We start from the raw sequence: 12,638 nt of genomic DNA on the forward strand, positions 1-12,638 counted from the left end.
TCTGCTGCCCTCTTGGCCATATTCCTCTTTAGAAAATACATTTTTAATGTTGATGTGTCTTTTTAGCTGGATAAAGCAATAGTATATAAAACTCACTTTGCCAAAAACTGATTGCTGCTTTTACCTTCTGGTAGGAAAAGTTGCTTGTGGTTTAAAATGACTTTATATGATTCTTGACATAACCCTATTTGACAGGTTATCGGTCATTTATAAGAGTTTAAATACTGGAAATCACTTTTTTCTTGGCACAACACCAGTCCTTAGCTGGCAAAGGTTGTGTCAGGAAGTGAAACAATGTGGATCTTTTTCCCGTGGTGACCCCTGCATGCTCATAGCACAACAGGAGAGGAATTGACGCTGTGCTGCTATTGGCTGAGATCACAAATGCTGTGTGGGATGGGAATAATTAGGTTGGCCTCAAAAGATTCACTGGTTCCATAAACTTGTCATTAAGCATATTCATATTTGAGATGTGAAAAACACCCAACATTAGAGAAAATATGCCTGCCTCTGTGACAGGAAATCTTTACTGAGATTTTTCTTTTAAATCCATCTATCGTTTAATGTTTTATTAGGGAAGACAACACTGACACATACAGTCTTGTGGGGGGGGAGTACATTCTTACTGATTCTGAGGAACTAAAGAGATTCAAGACTAAACTGGAGATGTTTGGCCAAAAGCAAACACAGGATAAGAGCACAAACACCTCATAGTGTCATGCACAGTGGTGACGGTTTGGATCAAAGTCCAGATTGAAACTTAATTGAAAGGCTGTGCTGGGACCTTGGGAGAGCTGTGCATAAACGAATGCAACCAAAGACCAATGAACCAAATTCTTGATGCATGTTCAATCATCCAGGTAAATCCCAAAAGGTTGGAACTGACCTCACAGCTCTTCGTTCATTCAGTGGTCTGGTTTTAGTCATTGTGCAAATATAAGATTGGGGAAACCTGCAGTCAGCTGAGACTGAAGAAGTCACTTGGATGAGTGACGAAACGTATCTCCCACTGAAAACGCTACGTCCAGATGAACAGAATCAACTTTTTGGGGCCAAAATTCCTCCACGATGACGAGAGAGGCTTGTAAAGTCATACAAAAACTAAAAGTTTACAAAAAACCTTCAAGTTATTACCGCTAAAGGTGATTCAACAGCATGTCTGTCGCATGAATTCGTAAATTCTGTCAAATGATCAAAACGCTAGTTCGTGAAAACGGAAAGCACTAGAAATATATAAAATTATTCTATACGGAATATTCTACAAGGTTTAGTTTGAGCTTATTAATGTATAGCAATTGTACACGAATCTTACTGTAACCCACAACAAAATAATAAAACTAATTTTAGCTTTAGACAGAGAAAGACGAAGAATTCAGAATAACGTGGAGGGAATCATCTTGCCCCAGTTGAGCGCTCTCGGATAGCTGCAGCCAATCACAATGAGCTGTCGTGTCAAAGTGAAGCTACGGAAAGCCGCTCAGTCCGAGAAAGCTCGGATTGATCATTAAAGCAGCAAACTACGCACAACTGCACAACTGTTCGCGGATACAGGTGAAGATAGAAATTATTTAAACGTAAGTACATATACATCTTTTTTATTTCTTTACCAGTTACACCAAGTCATGACCCATGAAATTATGTTATTTCAGCGTAGCCCTGAGATGCAGCTTGTTGCTGTATTTATCTTATAATGGCTCTCAAGCTAACGGTCATACATCCCTCTTTTAATGTGGCTGTTTAACTGAGTTAGCATAGCAGTGTAATCTCACAGTTTACTGCAGAAACATCCCTATTAGTGCGGTCCATGCACTGTGTGTGTCTGTGGTGTTTTTTGTTAAAATGGGCCATAAACACATGGTGCTTATTTGTAGCACCTTGCTGTTGTCTTATAGAGCCAGATATCAAACTTATAAAACAGGTGTGAATGTAGTTTGATCAGGAGAAACATGTTAATCGGTAAGAAGGACATTCAAATGTGTTGCTGGATGTAAGTGAGGTGCTAAACTGAGGACATTTGAGTAGTAAGAAGGTGATGTCCAACATAGATATTCAGGAGCTGTGTTCCTGAACTTGCTGACTCTCAGTCTTTGCCTTTCCGCAGCAGAATGAGGAGCAGCAGGTGTAGTGTGCAGTGGGGGGGTATGCTCCTCTTTATATCCTGCTGTTTTCTGTGCGCTCACGCTCAGATGAACCCAGACCACCACCATCAGCAGCAGATCGTAGAAAGTGCAGCCAGCCAACATCGCCTGGATAGAAACATGGTTCAAGACAAAGAGTGAGTGGCATGGCCGTGCACGACTCAGGACGAGGTGAACTTTGGGTTCTGTCTAATCAGTAGCTGTGTTTGTTTGTTGTTCCTCTGGTGGCAGCCACATCATGGAGCATTTAGAGGGCGTCATAGACAAACCAGAGAAAGACATGACGCCCCAGGAGCTCCAGCTGCACTATTTCAAAATGCACGATTACGATGGGAACAACCTGCTGGACGGGCTGGAGCTTGCAACAGCAATCTCACATGTACACAGAGAGGTGAGAATTCATGTGTGAGCACGTTTTTTTTGTCATAGTTGGCATTAAAAGGATACATAACGGTTACTTTCCCACTTCCTCATACCCTTCTTATTGTGGGATGGGACTGAGACATTTAAATGCTTTGTGTTTCAGAAAGTTGGGACAGGGGCATGTTTACCTATCTTTTAGCAGCACTCTGTAAATGTTAGCTTTGCTCTAGTGTTTTTTTTTCTTTTATATAGAATATCAGCATGTCTGCAGTTCAGGGTCTCTTCTCATCATAATATTTTTTAAATTTGTTTCATAACGCACCAGATGTTTCAGTGGGTGACAGGTCAGTACTGCAGGCGGTCTTTAAGCTCCAGGACTTCTTTATATGGGAGTCATGCTGTTGGAATATTTGCACAGTGTGTTAGGAATTGTCTTGCACAAATAAGGTATTCTCACCAAAGGCACAACTTGCCACCAAGTTGCAATACACACAAAGGTCACAGCTAATCAGTACAGGTTTTCGGCCTTGTCCCTTGTGCACCGAGACTTCTCTGAATCTTTTATTGACACTGTCTCCCATTAAGCCCGTTACTAGCTTTAATTAGCTGGTAGGTTTTGAGCCTCATCTTTGTTATCCCGCTAACTTTTTAAATGTTCAGGAAGGTGTCAGGAAGTGTGTGTGGGACAAAATCGGTGACAATGCGGATCCATCACCCCTTAGGAAACAAAGAATTCATGCAACGTGACACCAAAGCGATTAAAAAACAGTTTTGTTAGCTGACACGTTTTCTGCTCCTTTATTTCTGTGGCTGTGATTAAAAATATTGTTGTGACACATTTTTCGCCTCACGATTCCTGCGCACAGAAAGGTCCAATCGTTTTCGCTGCTCTGCTCGTCTCTGTTTAGGAGAGAGGAGAGAGCAGCCAGCCAATGAAAGAGGAGGAACTCATTGCTCTCATCGATGACGTTCTGAAGGACGATGACAAAAACAATGACGGCTACATAGATTACGCAGAGTTCGCCAAATCGCTGGAGTAGAGCGTCTTTCTGTTGCTTCCCGTCCACGACGACAGCGAGGAATCAGCAGAGAGGCTGGAGGGTGAGCGTACCTGCAGCCAAAACTGAGAAGCCGCACAACTTTTTAGAGGACCGTCTTTGATTTCTTTCTTACAGATTATCGGTCAGGAGTATCGATCGTTCGTGAAACTTCTGACGGATGATTTTTCCAAGCTGAATCAGCAGTAATCTGATAAATGACAAAAAGGGTGGAACACAGGATGCCCTTTGTTTCAGTCTGGTGGAGTCTTCCACTTCATTAGGACCTTTTTTGTGTGTGTGTGTGTGTGTGTGTGTGTAGATGCCATTTCAAAGGGCCAGTTCACCTAAATTGGTATTTTTCTAGTTAATCCTTAGCAGTATACTTTCAGATCTGAATCCCCTGTTTTTTGGAGCTGCATATGTGCAGGTGGGGAGTTTTAAGGCGGCCTCATTCACACACAAGCCCTGAACGACTGGAGGAGCAGTACTCCGAGTGTGTGGATTAAAAAAACAAAGGAACAGGAAGTGATTAAGGTACAACAAGCAGGTGGTTAACTGAGGCCTGGTTAACCGCCTGTAACTTCCGGTTTCCACAGTGAAGCTTGGACTTCACTATATTCTAAATACTGTATTCTAAGCAAAGCTGCCTTTGATTTTGGGTGAACTGATCCTTGACATGTACAAAAGCTTGGGTAGAGTGTTTTCTTTTAGTGGTGCTACACTTTGATTCTCTCTGGCAGCACAACAGTCTGTAAATAGAGTGTCCTCACATTAAAGGGGACCTGTTCTACTCATTTCCAGTTCTATATTTTTATTCTGGGACTTTCGAGAGTAGCTTTGTGTTATTCAGAGTTCAGAATATGCCTTATTGATCTTTGATTGGCCACTGCACAACCACATTAAGGATATCTGTTCTCATCGACATCATACTGAAAATAAAAAAAGGTAAGTGGAGCGTTTAGATCAATCTGAAACCTGAGCTTTACTTTAATATACAGCCAAGAACATCCAACACTGTAAAAGTGTATTTATATGACATGATGGGTCCCCTTTATGTGAAGTAGTTCTGCTTCAGACGGACACACTCATTTACAAGCACACTCATGCTGAACACAGCGGGCCAAATGGTTCCTCCTGTCAATCTGTTTAATTTGCTGTTTGTGTGAGGATGGTTCCCATGACAACAGAAAGTGACCTTGACTTGATCACAGTCCGTATGTTTGATGTGAAGCCCGAGGCTGCAGGTTACAGTAGCAGAAATACTGTCTGTGTTTCAGTTGTGACACCTTCCCGATTAAAACGACAAAAAAAATGAGCCGGCGTGATAATCGCAGAGTCAGCAGGAGCTCGACGCACACCTGTCCTCGCAGAGTGAATGTAAAGCAGCGGCGTGTTGCAGATTCTTCATCACTGGATAAGCTAGACTAAACGCACACTGCCGTTAGTTTTTTAAAGCGGACTCTGTTTTACGGGCCTTCAGGAAAGGACTTGAACACAACACATTTGCTTCAGACTTTAGCTGCCTTTAAAACAGACGTGAGTATAATATGTCAGGTTAGGTCTGTTCAATTCATCTGTGATTTCTTCTGAAGTAGTTTTATTTTTTTGCCACACGTTGATGACTTCTCTATATTTTTGCCATCTAGTATTAACTCTTCAGTCAACTCAGGTTTTTCTGAGTGCAAATATTTAAAAAGCATAACAGATGCGACTGTGTTGTCTCTGTAATGTGAAATATTAAAAGAAGACTGTATTCTGCACACCTTTTTCATGTAGTGCTGTCTGTGTTATTTGTTGTTGGTCACGTTTGGAAAAAGAAGATACGATAGAAGGATCGCCCTCTGCTGACCACTAGAAAGAATGCAGCTTGAAAGTGTTGTGCATTGGCTTCAATTATCAGATCCAGAAGGTATGTCCACAGTTTCTATGTAGGACATAATTATAATTATATCAGGACATAAAACTATTTATATAGACATACTGCGGGAACTCCACCTCCTTTAAGGGGACAACAAGTACGTCTTCATATCCTAAATAAATATTACATTTCATGTCAAAGCTGCAGGGGCAGCGAGGCTATTAAGGATTTGTGCGTGCGTGTCTGTGTGTGTGTACACATACACATGTTTAGACATCTTTGTGAGGACAGAAAATTGGCATGCTACTATACTTGTTGGGACCAACAGTCACTTATGGGGACAAAGTGCCCATCCACATGAGTTTGAAAACATTTTTTAGGCTCAAAATGTGGTTTTAGTGTTAAAGTTAGGTTATGGTTAGGTTTAGGCATTCATTTTTGATGGTTGGGGTAAGCGGCTGGGGCAGGGGTGGGCAACTCCAGGCCTCGAGGGCCGGTGTCCTGCAGGTTTTAGATCTCACCCTGGGTCAGCACACCTGAAACACATGACTAGTTTGTGACCAGGCCTCTGGAGAACTACAAGACATGTTATGGGGGTAATTTAGCCATTTGAATCAGCTGTGTTGGATCAAGGACACATCTAAAACCTGCAGGACACCGGCCCTCGAGGCCTGAAGTTGCCCACCCCTGGGCTAGGGAAAGCATTATGCCAATGAGATATTCTCACAGGGGTCTCAAACTCCAGTCCTCGAGGGCCGGTGTCCTGCAACTTTTCCATGTGTCCCTGTTGCAACACCTGAATAAAATTAGTAAGTCATTAGCAAGAGTATAGAACTTGACTGCATGCTGAAGTGGCAACCACTAACTCTACTTAAGTAAAATGAGGTAAATGTAAGTGTTTGGAAAAATGTACTTCTAAAAGTACTTTTATTGCACCATGTTCATTCACTCATGAGCTGCTGTAACATGAATCAAATGGCTGAACTGGCACCTAAGCATGCAGGCAAGTTCTATAGTGTCTTGCTAATGAATTGTATTCATGTGTGTTGCAACAGGGACACATGGAAAAACAGAATGCAGTGATTTGCAAATCTCATGAACCATCATTGTTGCATTCACCATAGTTTTAAACTCCATCCATCCTCTTCCACTTATCCCAGCTGTCACAGGGAGAGAAGCAGGACAAATCGCCAGTCTATCACAAGGCTAACACAGAAACAGACAACCATTTACACCTATGGGTAATTTAGAATCACCTAACCCCACTAACTGTGTGTATTTAAACTGTGGGAAGAAGCCAGATTACCTGAATTTGTCAAATTCAAACAGGGATTTGAAAATCATTGCATTCTGTTTCTATTTACATTTCATTTAACATCCCAACTTTAGGTTGTAGTAATGTTACCTGTAGGTGTATTAGGGAACTATGAAAGCCATGACATGAAGCTGAAAGGTTTATAAAATTAAAAACAAATTCTAGTGTGTGCTCCTTGAGCTAACCTTTTTTTGCAAAGTAAAAAAAAAAAAAGTATCCTTAATGTTCAAAGAACCTTTTATTGCATTTCTATAAATCCAGTAGACATCAGTCGTTTCCAGCCAAGGGACTGGGGAAGCTCGGGTGTGGCTAAGAAGATACATTTTATTTTACAGACTAGCTGGAAAATTCAGCAGTGAGAGAGCAAACAGGATGTGTGTAACTGTGAAGATGAAAAAGAGGCTTCTTAGTATTCTGTGTGGAAACATCTGGTGCTTCTTAGCTCCAGTGAGAGGTGGGATCCAGAGGAGGCATGGAGGTGAGCGAGAACATGGGCGAGGTGAGGTTGCTCCTCAGCGAGCCGTACCAGTCGTCATGCTGCCGCTGGGAGGTTGGCTGAGTGGAAGCGCCGGGACATGGGCACTGGCTACCTGGCCCCGGGTGGCGGGTGTATGCCCCTGAGGGCAACATGGAAGAGAGGCGAGGGATGTGGGGCAGGGGCTGGGGGTAGTACTGCCGAGACATGCCGGACGGCTGGATGTGCACGCCTCCCAGAAGCGCCCTGTGGCCTGGCATCACTCCCACTGGGAGAACCTTCTGCGAGGCCCTCTCCTGCTTACGCTGTTTGGCTCTCCTGTTCTGAAACCACACCTGCTGAGACAAGGATGGGTTAGTCGAGACTTTTACATACAAAGCATGGTGGGTTCAGCAACAAATAGGGCCACCACTGAATTAGACTGAACCAAATCAGGATCATTGATCAGACTGTTGCACGCAGCATTCCTGCAACACAACTTTGGGACAAAAATCTGAAGCATTCATCCAACAATGATACGCCACAGAGGTCAGGGTCCCTTATATTTGTAACTGTCCCAGGTCCTCCCAAAGCAAAAGGTATCAGTGATTTGTTACTGATTTAGTGAGATACAGAATGAACAAAAAGAGCTGAACTAGAGGTGGGTTGCAAAGTGGCTTGCAGATGTAGACCAGCTCTTTTGTTGAACTGTTTTATTAGCAGTTTTGAGCATTTGTGCCTAAAACACCCCGCCCTGTTTCTTTTTTTTAGAGTTGCACACCCCAACTCCTAAAAAGCCACAGTTGTCAGAGAGCTCTAACATGAAGACCATCCCACCTGTATGCGAGCCTCATTGAGTTTAGTGATTCGAGCCAGCTCCTCTCTGTAGTAGATGTCAGGATACTGATTTTGTCCAAACGCCACTTCCAGCTGCTCCAGCTGTTTGTGGCTGAAGGTGGTGCGGTGGCGTCTTCTGGCTGGGGAGGGGTATGCTCTGCTCCGTCTATTGAATCCTACAGCCACAGAGGTCTCGCACAATGTCCCCTTCCTCACCGACTCTCCTATATCTGTTTTCAGGGGCGAGAAAAGAAAAGGGGAAGGGGTTGTGTGGATCCTTTTTTTTTGTTTTTTTGTTTTTTAGGGAAAAATTTCCCAGGTCTTATTTCTTCACTTCCTCAACATGACACAAGAAATGCGGCCTTAACTGAAAAAGCAGCAATTCACCAATGACTGTCTCAAAAAAAGGAGGGATTACCCGACTTTCTGGTTCCCACTGGCATCAGGCAACCTGAGAGCCAGAGAGCTTTAGCTGGCAAACACAAGCTCGTGAGAAACAGACACCAGAAACTGGAGGATTTGTCCAAGATTATTACCACAATCACCAGCAAAGGGACTCATCTCCTTAAAATGAGTCGACTTGGTCTGCTGGTATCAGATGACATTATAAAACAGCTGGATGTCGAATGGCAGAGGCAATTATTATGATTACATGAGCAAACTTGGTAACTTGCGGGGGGGGGATTGTGTCAGGAAGGGCAACCAGCGGGGGGAAAAAATTTGCCAAATCAAACATGCGGAGCTGCCCCGCTGTGAAAATCAGAGAAGCTGAAAGTAGGGAGGTTTTATATAACAGTTTATTTTTCTAAAGCTTTAAACTTTTATATCGTGTGTTCATCACTTTCCAACACTACTATACTCTGTTTATTAAAGAGTACGAGAACAACAAAGCATCGCAGCTGATTAAATAATCTATCAATGGTAAACATAGAAAATACTGCCTTAAAAGCTAAGAAGGTGATCCAAAGGTTGCAAAGTAAACCAAATCAGCAGGATGACAGTATAATAAAGGGAATTAACATAACACCACTTCTTTACATAAAGTGGTTTTGCTAACTCTTTATAACAAAGCTGACAATATACAATGTGCGACTCGTGTGTCAATAAAATTAGAACTAATTTAATGTAGATGCTGTGGAAGAACACAAGAACGGGGTCATTAGGATGTTGTTTGACTCACCTGCACTGGAGCTGACTGTAGTCATGTCGGAGTAAAGATCCGTGCTGTCCTGGTGGATCCTCACACTCTCTCCCGCTACCTTCATCTGGGCCATCACTTCACTTCTGATCCCCCCTCACACAGACGCAGCTAAACTTAAAGTCACATGTCCCACCCATCTGTTTTACCTTCACCTGTGTTGGTGGGCCGGTTGAGTGAAAGGCACCGTATGTTTCTGCTGGTCCAGCACAGAAACCAACGGTTGTGTTCTAGTAGCTTCATGCTCATCTACAGTTTTGCAGTGCACCATTGCAAAGACTTGAATATATGCAAAGAAAGTTGAATGTAAAGAATGCACATTTCAGTAGAAAGCGGCAAGAAATGTATCATATGTAGAGAGGATATAAAATAAAAACTTGAATATATGGATAAAATTGTCAACATATGCAAAAGAACATGAATATATGGGATGAAAGTTGAGTATTTAGAATAACAACTTGACTACATGACAAGACATTAAGTCTTTAGCAAAAAAGTTGAACATATAAAATTAAAAACCTTTAATATACAGAATGAAAGTTTAATATTTGGAATGAAATATCAATATATACAAAAAACCCTGTATATATACAAAAATTACAAAAATTTTCAGTTTTCTTCCCCTTATGGGAAGAAAACTGAAAATATGTGAAAGATGAATATATACATCCAAATCTGGGAAGTAATGTAAAATCCAAACTTCAAATATGTTGAATGAAAGATGAACATGTGGAATAAAAACTTGAATACATGCAAAAAAAATCTAATAAAAGCTGAAAATATAGAAAAGTGTATATGTAAAAAAAAATGTTAAAGCTATATGAAATAAATATACTGAGTGAAAGTTGAACATGTGGAATAAAAACTTGAACATGTGGGCTAAAGAGGATATTCTTTGCTCTATGTGACCACCAGGTGGCACTGTTCTGTCAGGTTGAGGCAAAGATTGAACATGAATTATAAATATTTTTTCATATGGATTTATGTGGTGCCTGTAGGGGGGTGGGGGACTGGGGATCCTCCATAAACCCAACCCCTCCGTGGTCACCTCCAGCCTTCGGTTCACTGTCTCCCGACTGAAAGAGCACCCCGTCAGCTGGATTAACTCAGCTGAACTCCAGCGTAACCTCCCGGGACCCTCAGCTGCTCTCAGAAATTCCCATGATGCTAAACTGAGTCCAGGCCCAGTGTAGAGGAATGGCCCTGATACCAGGAAGAGACCCACTAATGTCCCACTCAGCACTGAGTCATGACAGGGCAGCAAGAAGACAGCTCACATAGTTGGAGAGCAGCAGCTGGCTTTTTATCAGCGCGAGACGGCCATTCATCACGCGCTATATTTGTTGAACAATGCTATTTGTTTGTACATGTGCTCCGTATATACATATCCACTGTTAAGTAGCTTATGCAAGAGGCCCTATTAGACTACACGTTTACATTAGGAGTACATTCTAAGCAGGCCCTCTCCTTGTGTAATATTATAAGATGCCATTTGGCCTGAGCCATACGTGCAATTCCCAAGAACCAATAAATCAAAAGTTCAAATGCTGGACTCTACACGTGTGTGATCCAGCAGATCGTAGTCCTGCCTGGGACCAGGATCCCTGCCAGGAAAGTCTAACAGACAACGTAGAGTGATTGAATGGCTCACTGTATAAGCAAGGCCTGCATGATCGTCTGAACCAACTTTTCCTTGAGAAAGTCCCTCGCCTTGTTCTGGGTTCTCAGCGTATTAACATATAATTTGATTCCTTGTGACATGCCGTCTGCCAGGGCCAAATCCTGTGTGTCCAGGAAGAGCTTCCATCCTGCCTGCATTATGTGTGTGTGTGTATTTGTGCATGCACATGTGCCAAGCCTCTTCAGAGCTCACGTTTCCTGTTCCAGACAACCCAGCCACAAACCCCTCCAGAAACCCCCCCCGAGCCTGTCTGTGTGTTTTACTTGCAGTTGCACTTCCTTTTATCTTCTTAATAAATATAATTCCTTGAAATGTGGAAAACGTTCTTAAAATCCATCTTCTTCTTCTCTTTTTTTGTTTAAAGACAATGGAGAAAAATAAACTCCTGGGAGGTTTAATGCACAGAGCATCCATATCACAAACTCCAAGCCATATTTCAGAGAAAGGGGGAAGTTATCATACGTCTTCTTCTTCGTCCCAGATGCGGAGCTTCGCAAACTTCATTTAAGCCACTAAAAATAACTTTTAACCAGAAGTGGAACCAAAGGCTGGATGTGGAAATAAGCCAGCTTCTGCTGACAGGTTCCACATATCCAGTTAAAGCTGTTAATTTTGTGCTCACGGCTTGTTTATCCTGAGGCCAAAAATGTGAAACAGCTAACGCAGGTTTTACGTGAACAATGATAACACCGACCACTTACATGAACACAAGCACTGCTTTAAAGAATCAGATGATGACACTAAAGTTCCTTCAGAAGAACTGCCTGTGAAAAAATGTATTTCTTGTGCAGCTTTGTGCTGATCTTCCACTAACTGTTTTATTAAATAGCTTACCTTGCTTTAATGTAACATTGGCTGATTGTTAATTTCATTTGTGGTAACCTGGGGTTTAATGAACAAGCTCCAGACACAACATATTCTCTCTGTGTACAGTTCACTTGGATATTTTGTTGTTGTCTAATATTGACTGTCATCCTCTGGGATCTGTTACTTTATGTTTAGTGTTAAACAGCTAGTGAGTTTATCCGGGCACTCTGCAGGCAGCAGCTGAAATAACTAAGTGATACTTACATAGCACTTTTCTACTCTGAGCACTCCAAGGGTGTCAAGGTTTCCTTTCTAATTCAATCTGGTATTTCTGTTTTGTCGTCTGAAAAACAGGCTTAGAAAACCCAACAAAAACTGAAACGGCAATTCTTTGGAGTTTGTTTTAGCAAAGCAGAATACTGAATGAGTGGACTTTGGCTCTGACTGAGAAACACGTCAGAGACACAACGTCACTCAGCATAACGGCTTCAGTCACTCGCTGCTTTACTGGCCATTTTCCTATGAGTGCAGAATTTACCACACAAATGACATTTTGTGTTTGGAAATCTGGCAATTGAGACCATAACACTATTTGCAAAATATTTACTGAGATCATACATCAAGTAATAACTACGGCACAGATTTATAGAAAAGTCGCCCCCTGCTGACCATTAAAAGAATGCAGGTTTAAGGCCCGTCTAGCCTGGCTTTACTTTTCAGGTCCGTCCTTTATATACAGTCTCAAACTGTGATGGTGGGCTAAAAATTCTTTTTTAAAAAGCTTCATTATTCTTGAGCTTAAGTTCAAACCCAAACTGCAGATATCCTGAAAAGTCCACAAAAGCAGTGGATTGGAATAATAGGCGAGGATGATTCACTAGAAGGTGACAGTCTTGACAAATTGCAGATGATGTGTAACTGGGAGCATGTGTGTGAAATGGCTTGTG

The 12,638-nt window shown here is 42.1% G+C and overlaps 2 protein-coding genes across 3 annotated transcripts; one reads left to right on the top strand and one right to left on the bottom strand.

The window, feature by feature from the left end:
• Positions 1–1,452: 1,452 nt before the first annotated feature.
• mcfd2 (multiple coagulation factor deficiency 2, ER cargo receptor complex subunit) lies at positions 1,453–5,316 on the top strand. 2 transcript variants are annotated; one of them, XM_082556414.1, is made up of 4 exons: positions 1,453–1,574; positions 2,102–2,275; positions 2,370–2,529; positions 3,410–5,316. In XM_082556414.1, exons 2-4 carry the CDS (start codon positions 2,106–2,108, stop codon positions 3,539–3,541), a joined length of 462 nt encoding a protein of 153 aa, XP_082412540.1. In that variant the 5' UTR covers positions 1,453–1,574; positions 2,102–2,105; the 3' UTR covers positions 3,542–5,316. The 2 variants fall into 2 exon arrangements, with proteins under 2 accessions (XP_082412540.1, XP_082412541.1); XM_082556415.1 differs by having other exon boundaries at positions 1,465–1,574; positions 2,105–2,275.
• An 805-nt stretch (positions 5,317–6,121) lies between these two features.
• prop1 (PROP paired-like homeobox 1) lies at positions 6,122–9,621 on the bottom strand. The gene is made up of 3 exons (XM_082556411.1): positions 9,186–9,621; positions 8,006–8,235; positions 6,122–7,524 (listed from the first exon to the last, which is right to left on the bottom strand). The coding sequence occupies exons 1-3, from the start codon at positions 9,277–9,279 to the stop codon at positions 7,153–7,155; spliced, it is 696 nt and encodes a 231-aa protein (XP_082412537.1). The 5' UTR covers positions 9,280–9,621; the 3' UTR covers positions 6,122–7,152.
• Positions 9,622–12,638: the final 3,017 nt, after the last annotated feature.

Source organism: Aulonocara stuartgranti (genome assembly GCF_965226115.1).
Source record: "Aulonocara stuartgranti genome assembly, chromosome: 13".
NCBI lineage: Eukaryota > Metazoa > Chordata > Actinopteri > Cichliformes > Cichlidae > Aulonocara > Aulonocara stuartgranti.